The sequence below is a fragment of the Oncorhynchus clarkii genome, chromosome 14 (genome assembly GCF_045791955.1).
Source record: "Oncorhynchus clarkii lewisi isolate Uvic-CL-2024 chromosome 14, UVic_Ocla_1.0, whole genome shotgun sequence".
Taxonomy (NCBI): Eukaryota; Metazoa; Chordata; class Actinopteri; order Salmoniformes; family Salmonidae; genus Oncorhynchus; species Oncorhynchus clarkii.
In genome coordinates this window covers 28,856,574-28,877,729 of record NC_092160.1, presented here as the reverse complement: position 1 = coordinate 28,877,729, position 21,156 = coordinate 28,856,574, and the positions used below count along the sequence as shown (strand labels likewise).

The following is a 21,156-nucleotide window of genomic DNA, read 5'->3' as shown; positions in this document are numbered from 1 at the left end:
TTCACTGACATTTTCAACCTGTCCCTGACCGAGTCTGTAATACCTACATGTTTCAAACAGACCACCATTGTCCCTGTGCCCAAGAAAGCAAAGGTAACATGCCTAATTGATTAACGCCCCGTAGCACTCACATTGGTAGCCATGAAGTGCTTTGAAAGGCTTGGCATGGCTCACATCAACACCATCATGCCGGAAACCCTAGACCCACTCCAATTCGCATACTGCCACAACAGATCCACAGCGTTCAACATCATAGTACCCACAAAGCTCATCACTATCATGGTCCAAACTAGAGGTCGACCGATTAATCGGAATGGCCGATTAATTAGGGCCGATTTCAAGTTTTCATGGCAATCGGAAATCTGTATTTTTGGGAGCCGATTTGCCGATTTTTATTTGTTATTATTTATTTTTTTACACCTTTATTTAATCTTTATTTAACTAGGCAAGTCAGTTAAGAACACATTCTTATTTTCAATGACAGCCTAGGAACGGTGGGTTAACTGCCTCGTTCAGGGGCAGAAAGACAGATTTTCACATTGTCAGCTCGGGGGATCCAATCTTGCAACCTTTCAGTTAACTAGTCCAACGCAATAACGACCTGCCTCTCTCTCGTTGCACTCCACAAGGAGACTGCCTGTTACGCAAATGCAGTAAGCCAAGGTAAGTTGCTAGCTAGCATTAAACTTATCTTATAAAAAACAATCATTATCATTAGTTAACTACACATGGTTGAGGATATTACTAGATATTATCTAGCATGTCCTGTGTTGCATATAATCTGACTGAGCATACAAGTATCTAAGTATCTGACTGAGCGGTGGTAGGCAGAAGCAGGCGCGTAAACATTCATTCAAACAGCACTTTCGTGCGTTTTGCCAGCAACTCTTCGTTGTGCGTCAAGCATTGCCCTGTTTATGACTTCAAACCTATCAACTCCCGAGATGAGGCTGGTGTGACCAAAGTGAAATGGCTGGCTAGTTAGCGCGCGCTAATAGCGTTTCAAACTTCACTCACTCTGAGCCTTGGGGTGGTTGTTTCCCTTGATCTGCATGGGTAATGCTGCTTCGATGTGGTGGCTGTTGTCATGGTGTTGCTGGTTAAAGCCCAGGGAGGAGCGAGGAGAGGGACGGAGGCTATACTGTTACACTGGCAATACTAAAATGCCTATAAGAACATCCAATAGTCAAAGGATAATTAAATACAAATGGTATCGAGGAAAATAGTCCCATAATAACTACAACCTAAAACTTCTTACCTGGGAATATTGAAGACTCACGTTAAAAGGAACCACCAGCTTTCATATGTTATCATGTTCTGAGCAAGGAACTGAAACATTAGCTTTCTTACATAGCACATATTGCACTTTTACGTTCTTCTCCATCACTTTGTTTTTGCATTATTTAAACCAAATTGAATATGTTTCATTATCTACTTGTGGCTAAATTGAATTTATTGATGTATTATATTAAGTTAAAATAAGTGTTAATTCAGTATTGTTGTAATTGTCATTATTACAAAAAACAACAACATTTAATCGGCCGATTAATCAGTATCGACTATTTTGGTCCTCCAATAATCGGTATCGGTATCGGCGTTGAAAAATCATAATCGGTCGACCTCTAGTCCAAACACACCAAGACAGTTGTGAAGAGGGCATGACAACACCCTTTCCCACTCAGGAGACTGAAAAGATTTAGCTATGGATCCCCAGATCCTCAAAAAGTTCTGAAGCTGCACTATCAAGAGCATCATGACCGGCTGCATCACCGCCTGGTATGGTAACTGCTCGCCATCTGACTGTAAGGCGCTACAGAGGGTAGTGCATACGGCCCAGTATATCTCTGGGGCCAAGCTTCCTGACATCCAGGACCTATATACTAAGCGGTGTCAAAGGAAGGCCCAAAAAATTGTCAAAGACTCATTGTCTCATTGTCAAAGTCATAGACTGTTCTCTCTGCTGCCGCATGGCAAGCGGTACCTGAGCACCAAGTCTAGGACCAAAAAGCTTCTACCCCCAAGCCATAAGACTGCTGAACAATTAATGAAATGGCCACCCCGATTATTTACATATTTACATTGTTACATTGCTGCTACTCGCTGTTTATTATCTATGCATAATCACTTTAAAAATGACCTAGACTGACCTAAGGCCTACCTTCAAACTCAGTGCCTCTTTGCTTGACATTATGGGAAAATCAAAAGAAATCAGCCCAAAATTGTAGACCTCCCTCCAAGAGTCTGGTTCATCCTTTCCAAACACCTGAAGGTACCACGTCCATCTGTACAAACAATAGTACGCAAGTATAAACACAATGGGACCACGCAGCCGTCATACCGCTCAGGAAGAAAATGCGTTCTGTCTCCTGGAGATGAACGTACTTTGGTGCGAAAAGTGCAAATCAATCCCAGAACAACAGCAAAGGACATTGTGAAGATGATGGAGGAAATAGATACAAAAGTATCGATAGCCACAGTAAAACGAGTCCTATATCGACATAACCTGAAAGGCCGTTCAGCAAGGAAGAAGCCACTGCTCCAAACCCGCCATAAAAAAGCCAGACTACGGTTTGGGGGACAAAGATCAAAGATCATACTTTTTGGAGAAATGTCCTCTGGTCTGATGAAAAAAATATATAAATGTTTGGCCATAATGACCATCGTTATGTTTGGAGGAAAAAGGGGGAGGCTTGCAAGCCGAAGAACACCATCCCAATCGTGAAGCACGGGGGTGGCAGCATCATGTTGTGAGGGTGCTTTGCTAAAGGAGGGACTGGTGTACTTCACAAAATGCATGGCACCATGAGGCAGGAAAATGATGTGGATATATTGAAGCAACATCTCTAGACATCAGTCAGGAAGTTAAAGCATGGTCGCAAATTGGTCTTCCAAATGGACAATGACCCCAAGCATACTTCCAAAGTTGTGACATAATGGCTTAAGGACAACAAAGTCAAGGTATTGGAGTGACCATCACAAAGCCCTGACCTCAATCCCATAGAAAATGTGTGGGCAGAACTGAAAAAGCGTGTGCGAGTGTCGTGGAAATTTCCTCTATTTACCAAATCATGAGAGCAAACCACACACACGTCAGAGCTAGTTATCACAAAGTCCATTTTTAATTATATGAGCTCTATCACAACCCTGTGACTCTCAGATCAATTCAGTGTCTATCAATGAATTTTCTGAGAGTCCCTTACACATTGCAGCTGAGATCCTTTAATAGCAAAAAAACACACATAGTCAGACAGCATAGACATAATAAATCGTTCAGCTTTGTTTCTTTTCTCAAACTCAGAACCATAAACCAATCCTCCATATCAACAGGCATATATCAAATCCATCCTATCTTGACAAGATCACAGAGACACACTGACTGGCACACAGACATTCTGGAGCCAAGAGATACACGCTTGACCTCTCCCATCTCTCTGGCCCAAACTACTTAGTCTTGACATAGAACAGATACTGCAACCCCGCCACAGTATTATACAAACACATTCTGATGAGAAGTAACTTACAAACATATGATGAATATAAAACATCTTACCTATGTTACCGACCAATTCTGATTATTCCCCAACACGAGCAAGGAGGCCTACAAACCTGACTCAGTTACACCAGCTCTGTCAGGAGGAATGGGCCAAAATTCACCCAACTTTATGTGGGAAGCTTGTGGGAGGCTACCCGAAACATTTGACCCAAGTTAAACAATTTAAAGGCAATGCTACGAAATACTAATTGAGTGTGTGTAAACTTCTCACCCACTGGGAATGTGATGAAAGAAATAAAAGCTGAAATAAATCATTCTCTGTACTATTATTCTGACATTTCACATTCTTAAAATAAAGTGGTGATCCCAACTGACCTAAGACAGGCAATCTTTACTAGGATTAAATGTCAGTAATTGTGAAAAACTGAATTTAAATGTATTTGGCTAAGGTTTATGTAAACTTCCGACTTCAGCTGTACATCCACAGGTGCACCTCCAATTGACTCAAATGATGTCAATTAGCCTATCAGAAGCTTCTAAAGCCATGACATAATTTCCTGGAACTTTCCAAGCTGTTTAAAGGCACAGTCAATTTAGTGCGATGTAAACGTCTGACCCACTGGAATTGTGATACAGTGAAATAATCTGTCTGTAAACAATTGTTGGAACAATTACTTGTGTCATGTCCTAACCGACTTGCCCAAACTATAGATTGTTAACAATACATTTGTGGAGTGGTTGAAAAACGAGTTTTAATGACTCCAACCTAGGTGTATGTAAACTACTGAAAGGTGATAGCAGGGATTTAACTCAAGTGGGAAGGCAGATGGGTGATAGCAGGGATTTAACTTGAGTTAGAAGGCAGACGGGTGATAGCAGGGATTGGACTCCAGTGTGTAGGCAGAAAGGTGATAGCAGGGATTGGACTCCAGTGTGTAGGCAGAAAGGTGATAGCAGGGATTGGACTCCAGTGGGGAGGCAGACAGGTGATAGCAGGGATTGGACTCCAGTGGGGAGGCAGACAGGTGATAGCAGGGATTGGACTCCAGTGTGTAGGCAGACAGGTGATAGCAGGGATTGGACTCCAGTGTGTAGGCAGACAGGTGATAGCAGGGATTGGACTCCAGTGTGTAGGCAGACAGGTGATAGCAGGGATTGGACTCCAGTGGGGAGGCAGACAGGTGATAGCAGGGATTGGACTCCAGTGGGGAGGCAGACAGGTGATAGCAGGGATTGGACTCCAGTGGGGAGGCAGACAGGTGATTGCGAAGGTGTGATCATAACAGCATACAGGAACTCAAGTCCTTTTGTTCAACTGACCTAGAATTCCTTACAATCAAATTCCAACCGCATTATTTACCAAGTGAATTCACTTCGATTATAGTCACAGCCGTGTATATCCCCCCCAATTAGATACCTCAACGGCCCTGAAAGTACTTCACTGGACTCTATGTGATCTGGAAACCATATATCCTGAGGCTGCATTTGTTGTAGCTGGGGATTTTTACAAAGCTAATCTGAGAACAAGGCTTTCTAAATTCTATCAGCATATCGAATGTGCGACATGGGCTGGTAGCATTCTGGGCCATTGCTACTCTAACATCTGCAATGCACACAAAGCCCTCCCCCGCCCTCCCTTCGGCAAATCTATACATGACTCCATTTTGTTGCTCCCAGCCTATAGACAGAAACTAAAACAGGAAACACCCGTGCTCAGGTCCAACGCTGGTCTGACCAATCAGATTCCACGCTTCAAGATTGCTTCGATCACGTGGACTGGGATATGTTCCGGGTAGCCTCAGACAATAACATTGATGAATACGCTGACTCGGTGAGCGAGTTTATTAGCAAGTGCATTGGCGATATTGTACCCACTGTGACTATTAAAACCCTCCCTAACCAGAAACTGTGGATGATGGCAGCATTCACGCAAAACTGAAAGCGTGAACCACCGTTTTTAATCATGGCATGGCGACTGGAAACATGACCAAATAATAACAGTGTAGCTATTCCATCCGCAAGGCAATCAAACAAGCAAAGCGTCAGTATAGAGACAAAGAAGAGTCGCAATTCAACGGCTCAAACACGAGACGTATGTGACAGGGTCTACAGTCAATCACGGAGTACAAAAAGAAAACCAGCCCCGTTGAGGACATCGACGTCTTGCTCCCAGACAAATTAAACAACTTCTTTGCTCGTTTTGATGACAATACAGTGATACTGACATGGCCCGCTACTAAAGCCTGTGGGCTCTCCTTCACTGTGTCCAGTGTGATTAAAACATTTAAAGGTGTTAACCCTCACAAGCCTGCCGGCCCAGACAGCATCCCTAGCCGCACCCTCAGAGCATGCCCAGACCAGCTGGCTGGTGTGTTTATGGACATATTCAGTCAATCCCTATCCCAGTCTGCTGTGCCCACATGCCTTGCAGATGGCTACCATTGTTCCTGTTCCAAAGAAAGGTAACTGAACTGAATGACTATCGCCCCGTAGCACTCACTTCTGTTATCATGAAGTGCTTTGAGAGGCTAGTCAAGGACCATATCACCTCCACCCTACCTGACACCCTAGACTCACTCCAATTTGCTTACCACCCCAATAGGTCCACAGACGACCCAATTGCCATCACACTGCACACTTCCCTATCCCATCTAGACAAGAGGAATACCTATGTAAGAACGCTGTTCATTGACTACAGCTCAGCATTTACCAACAATAGTACCCTCCAAACACGTCATTAAGCTCTGGACCCTGGGTCTCGACCCCGCCCTGTGCAACTGGGTCCTGGACTTTCTTGCAGGCCGCCCCCAGGTTGTGAGGGTAGGAAACTCGCTGATCCTCAACACTGGGGCCCCACAAGGGTTCGTTCTCAGCCCTCTCCTGTACTCCCTGTTGACCCATGACTGCATGGCCATGCACGCCTCCAACTTAATCATCAAGTTTGTAGATAACACTACAGAGGCAGGCTTAATTACCAACAACGACGAGACGGCCGACAGGGAGGAGGTGAGGGCCCTCGGAGTGTGGTGTCAGGAAAACAACCTCTCGTTCAACGTCAACAAAACAAAGGAGCTGATCGTGGACTTCAGGAAACAGCAGAGTGAGCATCCCCCTATCCACATCAACGGGACGGTAGTGGAGAAGGTGGAAAGTTTTAAGTTCCTCGGCGTACATATCACAGACAAACTGAAATGTTCCACCCACACAAACAGCCTGGTGAAGAAGGCGCAACAGAGCCTCTTCAACCTCAGGAGGTTAAAGAAATTTGGCTTGTCACCTAAAACCCTAAAACATTTTTACAGATGTACAATTGAAAGCATCCTGTCGGGCTGTACCGCCGCCTAGTACGGCAACTGCACCGCCCGCAACCACAATGCTCTCCAGAGGGTGGTTCGGTCTGACCAACGCATTACTGGGGGCAAACTGCCCTCCCTTCAGGACACCTACATCACCCGATGTCACAGGAAGGCCAAAAAGATCATCAAGGACATCAACCACCGAGTCACTGTCTGTTCACCCCGCTATCATCCAGAAGGCGAGGTCAGTACAGGTGCATCAAAGCTGGAACCGGGAGACTGATAAACAGCTTCTTTCTCAAGGCCATCAGACTGTTAAACAGTCATCACGAGCACATTAGAGGCTGCTGCCTATAGGCATAGACTAGGAATCACTGGACACTTTAAGGAATGGAACACTAGTCACTTTAATAATGTTTACATATCTGGCATTACTCATCTCATATGTATACACTGTATTCTATACTATTCTATGGTATCTTAGTCACTTAATGTTTACATACCTTGCATTACTCATCTCATATGTATATACTGTTTTCTATACTATTCTACTATATCTCGTTCACTTAACAATGCTTACATATCTTGCATTACTCATCTTATATGTTTATACTGTATTCTATACTATTCTACTGTATTCTATACTATTCTACTGTATCTTAGTCCGTTCCGCTCTGACATTGCTCATCCAGATGTATATAGTCTCAATTCATTCCTACTTAGATTTGTGTGTATATGTTGTGTAATTTGTTAGATACTACTTGTTAAATATTACTGCACTGTCGGAGCTAGAAGCACAAGCATTTCACTACACCCGTAATAACATCTGCTAATCAAGTGTATGTGACCAATAACATGTTATTTGATAATGTTTGCAAGTATGGGCCCCCAGTAAAGAGGAAAATAAAACTCGACGCCAATGAGTGAAGTAAACAATGACTTTTTATTGATAAGTTTCTCAGAAGAGTCTCTTTTCAGTGTGTAAGAATCATGTTATTCCTTCCTTGTTGTTGTTATTATTATTATTATTAAATCAATAATAGTGATTTGGTACATTATGACATCCAGTACTGAACGAGCCTCTTCACAGTGACATGAATCAATCCGCTTCTACGCTTTTTGGGATCTAGAACAGCAATATCTCTGCATCAAAACAAAACCAATAACATTGGAAAACAACAAACTGGGGATTGATATTGTAGATATTGGGATAATAGATATGATTAGAGTCACACAACTCTAGAGTAGGTAATACCAGCTAAAGGTTAGCACATTACAAGCCACTTCCTCAATAGAAATGTAAAACGGGATATTCTGAACAACATTCTACTGTGCTGCTGCTGCATTAAAGGTAAGTCTATACACTGTACATCCAGATAGATTTCCAAAAAACAGGTTTCACAGTTTTAAAGACTTAATTTAAATTATAAATTGTTTAAAAAACAAACACTTTCTTACATAAACTATTATTTTGGAGTGTGACTATTATTTGCTCTGGGAGCAAATGTTTAAATGAATACAAAACACATATAGAATATTTCTTACATATTTTACAAAATAAAATAAACGTAAAGTCCTCTTCGATAAACTAGTGACTCCCTTCATGATTGTCATTTAGTACTACGAATAATAAATACATGTACAAATAATAAAATAATATAAATAGCTTTTGATAATACTAGTTCTGTATGTATTCTGGACTAAGTGTATGGTAGGTGTTTTTACATTGTTTCTGTACAGAAGTGCCTTGGTGAAAGTTTCACAATTCTACTGCGACTGAAACATACACAACTACTGCTTCTACCGCTACTATACGTAACACCCTGAACTGTAGTATAGTAGTCTGAACTGTAGTATAGTAGTCTGAACTTTAGTGTAGTAGTCTGAACTGTAGTGTAGTAGTCTGAACTGTAGTGTAGTAGTCTGAACTGTTGTGTAGTAGTCTGAACCAATGAATGAAGTAAACAATTGTATCGTAGTCTGAACTGTAGTGTAGTAGTCTGAACTGCAGTATAATAGTCTGAACTGCAGTATAATAGTCTGAACTGCAGTATAGTAGTCTGAACTGCAGTATAGTAGTCTGAACTGCAGTATAGTAGTCTGAACTGCAGTATAGTAGTCTGAACTGCAGTATAGTAGTCTGAACTGTAGTATAGTAGTCTGAACTGCAGTATAGTAGTCTGAACTGCAGTATAGTAGTCTGAACTGTAGTATAGTAGTCTGAACTGCAGTATAGTAGTCTGAACTGCAGTATAATAGTCTGAACTGTAGTATAGTAGTCTGAACTGCAGTATAGTAGTCTGAACTGTAGTATAGTAGTCTGAACTGCAGTATAGTAGTCTGAACTGCAGTATAGTAGTCTGAACTGTAGTATAGTAGTCTGAACTGTAGTATAGTAGTCTGAACTGCAGTATAGTAGTCTGAACTGCAGTATAGTAGTCTGAACTGCAGTATAGTAGTCTGAACTGCAGTATAGTAGTCTGAACGGTAGTATAGTAGTCTGAACTGCAGTATAGTAGTCTGAACTGTAGTGTAGTAGTCTGAACTGTAGTGTAGTAGTCTGAACTGCAGTATAGTAGTCTGAACTGTAGTATAGTAGTCTGAACTGTAGTATAGTAGTCTGAACTGCAGTATAGTAGTCTGAACTGCAGTATAGTAGTCTGAACTGTAGTATAATAGTCTGAACTGTAGTATAGTAGTCTGAACTGTAGTGTAGTAGTCTGAACTGTAGTGTAGTAGTCTGAACTGTAGTGTAGTAGTCTGAACTGTAGTGTAGTAGTCTGAACTGTAGTGTAGTAGTCTGAACTGTAGTGTAGTAGTCTGAACCAATGAATGAAGTAAACAATTGTATTGTAGTCTGAACTGTAGTATAGTAGTCTGAACTGTAGTATAGTAGTCTGAACTGCAGTATAATAGTCTGAACTGTAGTATAGTAGTCTGAACTGCAGTATAATAGTCTGAACTGCAGTATAATAGTCTGAACTGTAGTATAGTAGTCTGAACTGCAGTATAGTAGTCTGAACTGCAGTATAGTAGTCTGAACTGCAGTATAGTAGTCTGAACTGTAGTGTAGTAGTCTGAACTGTAGTGTAGTAGTCTGAACTGTAGTGTAGTAGTCTGACACATATGGACACATTCTGATACATTTTCACAATATTTTTTTCCCCTCCAACTTTGTGTCTATAAAGTTTTAGTTTTCTTTTGTTAGAAGTCTTTATGAGTTAAAGGATCTCAGTGGTGTGAGTATTGGTTGCTAGGATATGTTGCTGCAATAGCTGAGAACAGTTTTGTGGTGGAGAATAGGAGGCCTGAGACTGATGACAAGTAGTTTTACTCCGTGTAAGTGACGCTGCGGTGCTTGTTGCTGATCTTCTCTTCTGATCAGTGTTGTGATTCGCTGGGCCCTGTGGTGGCTCTGCCTCCCTATTGGTCCCTTTGATCTACAAGTTAATTTCAGGTGCAGGCCCTTACCAGAGCACCCAGCACAACACAGCGCCACCATCAGTTCAGAGTCTGTCATTACGCCCTCAAAGTCCCCAAAAATATTGGTGAAAATATCGATTTCTTTTTTAAAAACGGGAATCTTAGTTATTAAGCAACAGTTTGTTTTTCAAGGTTCATGAGTGCCTTTCTCCACAGTTTGTTTTCAACAACAAATAAAATAAACTTCTGTCTAAATGTTAGATGTTTTGCCCTTGGCAATAAAAGTAACAACAAAAAAAGTTTAGTATATTCTTCTTTTCAAAAGTCCCTGCAGCGTTCAGTGAGAAACCCCATTTGTTGGTTTAATTTCTGCGGGGTTGGAGAGGAAAGGGGGAGAAGGTAGGGGGAACTAGTAACTAGGGTGAGAAGATGAAAGGGATGAGGAGGAGAAGGGGAGGAGAGTCAGTGAGAGAGAAAGAGTCAGCCAGTCCTCCATCCCAGTCCAGGAGGGCTGTTACCTCTTGCCCATCTCGTTCTGTCTCAGGAACTGGATGTTGGTGCTGCTGTCAGCCAGTTCTGGGTACTGTTCCACAGGTAGAACATAATACCCGTCGTACCCCTGTACCCTCCCCGCGGTCAGCAGCTGCTGCTTCTCTCCCTCCGTCCACAGCCGGCTCCCCTCCTTCCCATCCTTGGCCCTCTGCCGCTCCCTCAGCCAGGCCCCAGCCAGGGCCCTCTGCCGGGCTAGTTCCAGCAGCCTCACCCTCTCCTCATCCACCACGTCCAGCGCTAGCCCATACCGCACGCTGAGGGCTAACGACGGCACCGCAAACTCCACTGTGGCGCCGCGCCGCGACCTCCCGCTCACAGTCACGTTGATCCCGCTCTCCAGCGCCTTGCGTCCGTTGGTCAGCCCCAGCGCCAGTAAATCACTATCGGCCGAACCGACTTTAACGAAGAAGTGACAGTCATGTCCGGCCTGCGTGTAGTGCGTTCCATCCAGGTAGATGGCGCCATTGAGGACTAAGGACACTTTGCGGCTGTCGTCGGTTGCCATGGAGCTAACTGCCGACACCACACGTCCTTCCTTCAGCGCTAGCATCACTCCCCGGCCGATGATGGGCGTTGATGTGCCGAACCAGTGTCCGGGCTTGTCGCGGCGGTCGCGGGGGTCCTTGTTAAGGAGCCGTCCCTCCAGGGCCATGAAGGCCTGGTTGTGGCGCTCCGCTGCCTGCTGCACCCCCGTTATCAGCTACAGGAGAGACAGGGGTAGAAGAGAGGTTAAAGGTCACTGGTCAACCAGAAGAATGCAGACGAGGATACACTTATACTGTTTGGTTTACAGCTATTCTCATCTATTAATGTCCAGATTTCATTGTAATCATTGAAGGTTCATATTAGTGATCCCACAGTATCTTCAATGTCTCATCTGGCTCTGAGAGAAAGAGAGAGGACCATTTCTCTGTAATAGCAGGCCTCATTTAGCTCGCAGACAGTATGTTTCGGATTGTGGTTAACATAGAATCAGTACAATGGAGCTGTAGGCTGTCCCAGGCCTTCTCACCTGTCCGTTTTCACAGTCCTTGCTGGCCTGCAGCTCGTAGGGAGGCTCCACGAAGTAGAGGGTGTGACGGGGGAACCCTGGAATGATGTTACTGAGCTGGAAACCAAACATCACCAGCCAACTCTTCACGTCTGTGGAACAAAGACAACATAGTAACAAAATAGTTTTAATACAGCTAGCAAGTCATAGAAATATTAGAAAATGTTAAGAAGTTTGAAAATGCTATAATAATCTGTGTAGTATTAGGGAACATATTTCAAGTGTAGTAAAATATTGTATGTATTTTTTGGGATGTTCCTCGAATCTAAATGACAAAAAAACAAAGAGAACTACAGTACACAGTGACGATGATAACACAACGCCCCCACTCAGCTCTCTCTCCTTTACCTGTAATAACAATAATGCATGTGTTTTCTAAAGCGCTTTTCAAGGATCCAAAGACGCTCTACCTGTGACGTAGTTCTTGATGTCCAACACGTCGCTGAGGGGGTTGTTGTTCTTGAACATATACAGGTTGAAGGGTGCAGGGTCCTTGCCGATCTTGGGCCAGCTGGCATAGTCTGGCGAGGTCCAGCGGCCTGCCAGGACGTCATAGTCCCTCTGGGTGAAGTGGACCAGATTGGTCAGGGTGTCATAGAGACCACCATGGAACCCAACCACCAGCTGGAACTCTGGGTTAGAGTCCAGGTACACCTCCCCGTACGCTGTGTACTGTACCTGGAGGTCACAACAAACACAGACGCATGTTTCACTTCAATTCACTACAACTTTATCCCCTCTGGGCCAATTAGGAAAGACAAAGTCGGGTTACTTGATCAGTTTTTGTATTTTGAATTTGAACAATCAAATGTACCTCTCTGGACATCAAGTACCAATTTATCTTTTCTTATCTTAACATGTAGATAACAGGCCTTGAGATATTTAACAATCATGCAGCAAAAATAATCATCATTAATAGTATTTGTATTACTGTCATCCTGATTACCTGTTTGATCATCTGTCCGTTGCTGCTGAAGACAGCCAGTGGTGTTCCTGTGTTGTCTGAGGCGATGTAATACTCCTCTCCACTACTCACCTCCATAGCAAACAGATGACCCTGAGGGGAAACAGTACGGGCTTTACACCATAACTCACAGACAGTCACGTCACCATAACTCACAGACAGTCACGTCACCATAACTCAGTCACGTCACCCATAACTCAGTCACGTCACCCATAACTCAGTCACGTCACCCATAACTCAGTCACGTCACCCATAACTCAGTCACGTCACCCATAACTCAGTCACGTCACCATAACTCACAGACAGTCACGTCACCATAACTCAGTCACGTCACCATAACTCGCAGACAGTCACGTCACCATAACTCGCAGACAGTCACCATAACTCGCAGACAGTCACCATAACTCGCAGACAGTCACCATAACTCGCAGACAGTCACCATAACTCGCAGACAGTCACCATAACTCGCAGACAGTCACCATAACTCGCAGACAGTCACCATAACTCGCAGACAGTCACCATAACTCGCAGACAGTTACCATAACTCGCAGACAGTCACCATAACTCGCAGACAGTCACCATAACTCGCAGACAGTCACCATAACTCGCAGACAGTCACCATAACTCGCAGACAGTTACCATAACTCGCAGACAGTCACCATAACTCGCAGACAGTCACCATAACTCGCAGACAGTCACCATAACTCACAGACAGTCATCATAACTCACAGACAGTCACGTCACCATAACTCACAGTCACGTCACCATAACTCACAGTCACGTCACCATAACTCACAGTCACCATAACTCACAGTCACATCACAAAAACGTGGTCATATCACAACAATAACAAAGTCATAACACAATCACGATGAACAGTATTTATCACATGTAGTCTGTAGATGAACACACTTTTCTCTAATAATCTGGTAGCCTACCTGCAAGTCATAGTACAGTGAAGCGATATCTGAGCTGGAGTGGTTAAATATATGTGTGACTCTTGCCGGGTGGTTCAGATCAGCGTAGAAGAACTGGAGGTGTTGTCCCAGACTGGTCCTAGTGGACACTCTCCTTCCCAGTCCGTCATAATGGTACTGGACGCTCCAGCCTCCCGGGAGCTTGCTATATGCTCTGAGGAGCTGGCCCTTGGAGTTGTAGTCGAAGACATCCGAGCCTCGCTGGCTCAGGAAGCCATCCTCATCCAGATGGTACTGCACGTCACCCAGGCGCGTGATGCGGTCTCGGAGGTCGTAGCGGAGCGGCGTGAGGCGGGCGCTGTTCCCGGGGTTGAGGAGGTGCAGGTTACCATTCAGGTCGTAGCTGTAGCGCCACGTGGACCAGTCATTCACCTGGAGGCAGAGACAATGAAAATAACTCTTTAAAAACACACCTGAAGTCAACTCTTTAATATGTCAACTCTTTAAAAACACACCTGAAGTCAACTCTTTAATAAGTCAACTCTTTAATACCACACCTGAAGTCAACTGTTTAATAGCACAGGTGCGTAGCAGAATCAATGGCCTATGCTCCTTATAGAAGCCAAGGGCTTAAAGTCAGGTAAGTCAACATAGGAAAGTCAAAAACTGAAGTGAAAAGGAATACCATACTGTGTGTATTTGCAAAGAACAACAACATTTAATCAAGTATTTCAGGAAGTGGTCTGTAGTAATCTTCTAGGATTGTGATTTGGTGCTCAACTACTGCAGGACTAGTATCTCACTGGTAAGGTCAAATCTCCTACCTTCACCCCGCTGAGCTGTCCGTCCCCGTCATACTCATAGCGGTACTGTGTTGTGTTGGCGTAGGGACCTATCTTCAGCTCTCTCTTCACCACGCGTCCCATACTGTCGTACTGCACCGTCATCCAGTACATCAGGGACCTGAAGATCTCGTACTGCACCTCCTTGATGCGCCCGTGGGTGTCGAAGTGCTTGCTGAGGGTCATCACAGCCGTGGTTATGATCTGGTTGATGTCATAGTAGATCACACCAAACTTTCCAAAGTGTTCCACCTGTAGCCAAGATAAGAGTTAAGAGTTATGTAAACTATTGTACAGAGGGTCTAGGTCCCACTTTAATCCAGTATAGGTGATTTATGCTCAATCTATCAACTGTAACTGCCATCTTGCAAGGGGTTTGGTTGTGGCTGGAGTTAGGGTTGAGGTTGAGGCTGGAGTTAGGGTTGAGGTTGAGGCTGGAGTTAGGGTTGAGGTTGAGGCTGGAGTTAGGGTTGAGGTTGAGGCTGGAGTTAGGGTTGAGGTTGAGGCTGGAGTTAGGGTTGAGGTTGAGGCTGGAGTTAGGGTTGAGGTTGAGGCTGAAGTTAGGGTTGAGGTTGAGACTGGAGTTAGGGTTGAGACTGGAGTTAGGGTTGAGGTTGTGGCTGGAGTTAGGGTTGAGGTTGAGGCTGGAGTTAGGGTTGAGGTTGAGGCTGGAGTTAGGGATGAGGTTGAGGCTGGAGTTAGGGTTGAGGTTGTGGCTGGAGTTAGGGTTGAGGTTGAGGCTGGAGTTAGGGTTGAGGTTGAGGCTGGAGTTAGGGTTGAGGTTGAGGCTGGAGTTAGGGTTGAGGTTGAGGCTGGAGTTAGGGTTGAGGTTGAGGCTGGAGTTAGGGTTGAGGTTGTGGCTGGAGTTAGGGTTGAGGTTGAGGCTGGAGTTAGGGTTGAGGTTGTGGCTGGAGTTAGGGTTGAGGTTGTGGCTGGAGTTAGGGTTGAGGTTGAAGCTAGGGTTAGTTTTTTTTTTGGCCTACCCTGGCCAAACCTTAACCCGAACGAAGCTGGGTCAATTGTGCACCGCCCTATGGGACTCCCAATCACAGCCGGTTGTGATATAGACTGGAATCGAACCAGGGTTTGTAGTGATGCCTCTAGCACTGAGATGCAGCGCCTTAGACCGCTGCGCCACTCGGGAGCACCACAAAAAAAGGTTGAGGCTGGAGCTGGAGCTAGTGTTAGGGTTAGGGTTGAGGCTGGAGCTAGTGTTAGGGTTGAGGCTGGAGCTAGTGTTAGGGTTGAGGGTGGAGCTAGTGTTATGTTTGAGGGTGGAGCTGGTGTTAGGGTTGAGGGTGGAGCTAGTGTTAGGGTTGAGACTGGAGCTGGAGCTAGTGTCAGGGTTGAGGCTGGAGCTAGTGTTAGGGGTGAGGCTGGAGCTGGAGCTAGTATTAGGGTTGAGGCTGGAGCTGGAGCTAGTGTTAGGCTTGAGGCTGGAGCTGGAGCTAGTGTTAGGGTTCAGGCTTGAGGCTGGAGCTAGTGTTAGGGTTCAGGCTGGAGCTGGAGCTAGTGTTAGGGTTCAGGCTGGAGCTGGAGCTAGTGTTAGGGTTCAGGCTGGAGATAGTGTTAGGGTTCAGGCTGGAGCTGGAGCTAGTGTTAGGGTTCAGGCTGGAGTTAGGGTTGAGGTTGAGGCTGGAGTTAGGGTTGAGGTTGAGGCTGGAGTTAGGGTTGAGGTTGAGGCTGGAGTTAGGGTTGAGGTTGAGGCTGGAGTTAGGGTTGAGGTTGAGGCTGGAGTTAGGGTTGAGGTTGAGGCTGGAGTTAGGGTTGAGGTTGAGGTTGTGGCTGGAGTTAGGGTTGAGGTTGTGGCTGGAGTTAGGGTTGAGGTTGTGGCTGGAGTTAGGGTTGAGGTTGAAGCTAGGGTTAGTTTTTTTTTTGGCCTACCCTGGCCAAACCTTAACCCGAACGAAGCTGGGTCAATTGTGCACCGCCCTATGGGACTCCCAATCACAGCCGGTTGTGATATAGACTGGAATCGAACCAGGGTTTGTAGTGATGCCTCTAGCACTGAGATGCAGCGCCTTAGACCGCTGCGCCACTCGGGAGCACCACAAAAAAAGGTTGAGGCTGGAGCTGGAGCTAGTGTTAGGGTTAGGGTTGAGGCTGGAGCTAGTGTTAGGGTTGAGGCTGGAGCTAGTGTTAGGGTTGAGGCTGGAGCTAGTGTTAGGGTTGAGGCTGGAGCTAGTGTTAGGGTTGAGGGTGGAGCTAGTGTTAGGGTTGAGACTGGAGCTGGAGCTAGTTTCAGGGTTGAGGCTGGAGCTAGTGTTAGGGGTGAGGCTGGAGCTGGAGCTAGTATTAGGGTTGAGGCTGGAGCTGGAGCTAGTGTTAGGCTTGAGGCTGGAGCTGGAGCTAGTGTTAGGCTTGAGGCTGGAGCTAGTGTTAGGGTTCAGGCTGGAGCTGGAGCTAGTGTTAGGGTTCAGGCTGGAGCTGGAGCTAGTGTTAGGGTTCAGGCTGGAGCTGGAGCTAGTGTTAGGGTTGAGGCTGGAGCTAGTGTTAGGGTTGAGGCTGGAGCTAGTGTTAGGGTTGAGGGTGGCGCTAGTGTTAGGGTTGAGGGTGGAGCTAGTGTTAGGTTTGAGGGTGGAGCTAGTGTTAGGGTTGAGGCTGGAGCTGGAGCTAGTGTTAGGGTTGAGGCTGGAGCTAGTGTTAGGGGTGAGGCTGGAGCTGGAGCTAGTATTAGGATTGAGGCTGGAGCTAGTGTTAGGCTTGAGGCTGGAGCTAGTGTTAGGGTTCAGGTTGGAGCTGGAGATAGTGTTAGGGTTCAGGCTGGAGCTGGAGCTAGTGTTAGGGTTCAGGCTGGAGCTGGAGCTAGTGTTAGGGTTCAGGCTGGAGCTAGTGTTAGGGTTGAGGCTGGAGCTAGTTTTAGGGTTCAGGCTGGAGCTAGTGTTAGGGTTGAGGGTGGAGCTAGTGTTATGCTTGAGGGTGGAGCTAGTGTTAGGGTTGAGGCTGGAGCTGGAGCTAGTGTCAGGGTTGAGGCTGGAGCTAGTGTTAGGGGTGAGGCTGGAGCTGGAGCTAGTATTAGGGTTGAGGCTGAAGCTGGAGCTAGTCTTAGGCTTGAGGCTGGAGCTAGTGTTAGGGTTCAGGTTGGAGCTGGAGATAGTGTTAGGGTTCAGGCTGGAGCTGGAGCTAGTGTTAGGGTTCAGGCTGGAGCTGGAGCTAGTGTTAGGGTTCAGGCTGGAGCTGGAGCTAGTGTTAGGGTTCAGGCTGGAGCTGGAGCTAGTGTTAGGGTTCAGGCTGGAGCTGGAGCTAATGTTAGGGTTCAGGCTGGAGCTGGAGCTAGTGTTAGGGTTCAGGCTGGAGCTGGAGCTAGTGTTAGGGTTCAGGCTGGAGCTGGAGCTAGTGTTAGGTTTCAGGCTGGAGCTGGAGCTAGTGTTAGGGTTCAGGCTGGAGATGGAGCTAGTGTTAGGGCTCAGGCTGGAGCTGGAGCTAGTGTTAGGGTTCAGGCTGGAGCTGGAGTTAGTGTCAGGGTTGAGGCTGGAGCTGGAGCTAGTGTCAGGGTTGAGGCTGGAGCTGAAGCTAGTGTCAGGGTTGAGGCTGGAGCTGAAGCTAGTGTCAGGGTTGAGGCTGGAGCTAGTGTTAGGGTTGAGGGTGGAGCTGGAGCTAATGTTAGGGTTGTGGCTGGAGCTAGTGTCAGAGTTGAGGCTGGAGCTGGTGTTAGGGTTGAGGCTGGTGCTGGAGCTAGTGTCAGGATGGATGCTGGAGCTAGTGTTAGGGTTGAGGGTGGAGCTGGAGCTAGTGTTAGTGTTAGGGTTGAGGCTGGAGCTGGTGTCAGGGTTGAGGGTGGAGCTGGAGCTAATGTTAGGGTTTAGGCTGGAGCTAGTGTTAGGGTTCAGATTGGAGCTGGAGATAGTGTTAGGGTTGTGGCTGGAGCTAGTGTTAGGGTTGAGGCTGGAGCAGGAGTTAGTGTCAGGGTTGAGGCTGGAGCTGGAGCTAGTGTCAGGGTTGAGGCTGGAGCTGAAGCTAATGTCAGGGTTGAGGCTGGAGCTGAAGCTAGTGTCAGGGTTGAGGCTGGAGCTAGTGTTAGGGTTGAGGGTGGAGCTGGAGCTAGTGTTAGGGTTGAGGCTGGAGCTAGTGTTAGGGTTGAGGGTGGAGCTGGAGCTAGTGTCAGGGTTGAGGCTGGAGCTAGTGTTAGGGTTGAGGTTGGAGCTAGTGTTAGGGTTGAGACTGGCGCTAGTGTTAGACTTGAGGCTGGAGCTGGAGCTAGTGTTAGGGTTGAGGCTGGAGCTAGTGTTAGGTTTGAGGCTGGAGCTAGTGTCAGGGTTGAGGCTGGAGCTAGTGTCAGGGTTGTCGCTGGAGCTAGGGTTAGCGTTGAGGCTGGAGCTAGTGTTAGGGTTGTCACTGGAGCTAGGGTTAGGGTTGAGGCTGGAGCTAGTGTTAGGGTTGAGGCTGGAGCTAGTGTTAGGGTTGAGGCTGGAGCTAGGGTTAAGGCTGGAGCTAGTGTTAGGATGGAGGCTGGAGCTAGTGTTAGGGTTGAGGCTGGAGCTAGTGTTAGGGTTGAGGCTGGAGCTAGTGTTAGGGTTGAGGCTGGAGCTAGGGTTATGGTTGAGGCTGGAGCTAGTGTTAGGATTGAGGCTGGAGCTAGTGTTAGGGTTGAGGCTGGTGCTAGTGTTAGGGTTGAGGCTGGAGCTAGTATTAGGGTTGAGGCTGGAGCTAGTGTTAGGGTTGTCACTGGAGCTAGGGTTAGGGTTAGTAGTGTAGTCATCTACCCACCTTTCCAGAGATCTCGTCATAGCGGTAGAGGTCCACAGGTAGCGGAGTCTCACTGATGACTGGCTTCATACTAGCTATACGGAAGCTGTTGTCGTGGTACGTGTAGTCAAACCTAGCATTCACCATCCCCTCCTCACTGAACCGGTAGATCTGCTTGTCGATCAACGGACCCATCTTACGGTAACGTATCGTACAGGAGAACCCGCCGCTCTGTAAGTTCACCATCTTCAGAACCCCAGCCGTCTCGTCATAACCGAACGTCACCGTGGTGCTGTCGTAGAGGATCTCAGCTAGCTTGGCCAGCTTGCCATACTTGTAGAGGACACGTCGACCGGTGCCGAGGTAGTGGGTGGCCTTAGGGCGGCCGTCTTCGGTGAAGTCGTGGATGATGGAGGCGTTGCTCTCTGGAGGGTTGTAGGTGTTGCGGATGTAACCGATAGAGACGTGGGTGAACATGGTGTGGCGGGCTACACTAGGCATGGTGACGGCTGTGATGCGCCCCGAGGTGTCAAACTCAAATATGTACTGTCTCTGGCTCTGTAGGAGAAGGACCATGGACTGGAGAGAGAGAAGGAGGGAAAGAAGTGGAGAAGGAACATAAGTCATCATCACTAGCATCATTTAATGCACTTTTCACTTCTCTCAATCAGCTTGTCATTGCTATTCCTGCTGCCTGTACAGTAGGTAATGTCTCACAGGTGCTATGATGCCTTCACTTTATCTAGGTAGCTATAGCTCCACACAGATAAGATCAACAGTACAAGTACCAGTAACAATAGCAGTACCAGTACCAGTAGCAGTACCAGTACCAGTAACAGTACCAGTACCAGTACCAGTACCAGTAGCAGTACCAGTACCAGTAACAGTACCAGTAACACTACTATGTCCTCACCTTATCCTGGTAGCTGTAGCTCCACACAGATCATAACAACAGTAACAGTACCAGTAACAGTACCAGTAACAGTAACAGTAGCAGTACCAGTACCAGTAGCAGTAGCAATACCAGTACCAGTAGCAGTACCAGTACCAGTAACAGTACCAGTAACAGTAGCAGTAGCAATACCAGTACCAGTAACAGTAACAGTAACAGTAGCAGTAACATTACCAGTACCAGACAGTACTATGTCCTCACCTTATCCAGATAACTATAGCTCCACACAGATCATAACAGTACCAGTACCAGTACCAGTACCAGTACCAGTAGCAGTAGCAGTAACAGTAGCAGTAACAGTAACAGTAGCAGTACCAGTACAGTACAATTTGCCGTACCAGTACCAGACAGTACTATGTCCTCACCTTATCCAGATAACTATAGCTCCACACAGATCATAACAGTAACAGTAGCAGTAACAGTAGCAGTAACAGTAGCAGTAACAGTAGCAGTAACAGTAGCAGTACCATTAGCCGTACCAGTACCAGACAGTACTATGTCCTCAACTTATCCAGATAACTATAGCTCCACACAGATCATAACAGTAACAGTAACAGTAGCAGTAACAGTAGCAGTAACAGTAGCAGTAACAGTAGCAGTACCAGTAGCAGTACCAGTAGCAGTACCATTAGCCGTACCAGTACCAGACAGTACTATGTCCTCACCTTATCCAGATAACTATAGCTCCACACAGATCATAACAGTAACAGTACCAGTACCAGTACCAGACAGTACTATGTCCTCACCTTATCCATATAACTATAGCTCCACACAGATCATAACCGTAACAGTAACAGTACCAGTACCAGTACCAGACAGTACTATGTCCTCACCTTATCCAGATAACTATAGCTCCACACAGATCATAACAGTAACAGTAACAGTACCAGTACCAGTAGCAGTAGCAGTAGCAGTAGCAGTAACAGTACCAGTAACAGTACCAGTACCAGACAGTACTATGTCCTCACCTTATCCAGATA

At 46.2% G+C, this 21,156-nt stretch overlaps 1 protein-coding gene across 1 annotated transcript in view; it reads right to left on the bottom strand.

Moving 5' to 3' along the window:
• Positions 1-9,812: 9,812 nt before the first annotated feature.
• The window catches only part of LOC139366483 (teneurin-2-like), a 353,763-nt gene continuing 342,419 nt past the window's right edge, over positions 9,813-21,156 (bottom strand). The window contains exons 30-36 of the mRNA XM_071103997.1: positions 19,246-19,803; positions 14,521-14,790; positions 13,718-14,128; positions 12,762-12,872; positions 12,226-12,493; positions 11,777-11,907; positions 9,813-11,464 (exon numbers count right to left, since the gene is read on the bottom strand). Coding sequence (XP_070960098.1) covers positions 10,727-11,464; positions 11,777-11,907; positions 12,226-12,493; positions 12,762-12,872; positions 13,718-14,128; positions 14,521-14,790; positions 19,246-19,803 — 2,487 coding nt within the window. The 3' untranslated portion in view covers positions 9,813-10,726. The remainder of the gene's footprint in view (positions 11,465-11,776; positions 11,908-12,225; positions 12,494-12,761; positions 12,873-13,717; positions 14,129-14,520; positions 14,791-19,245; positions 19,804-21,156) is intronic.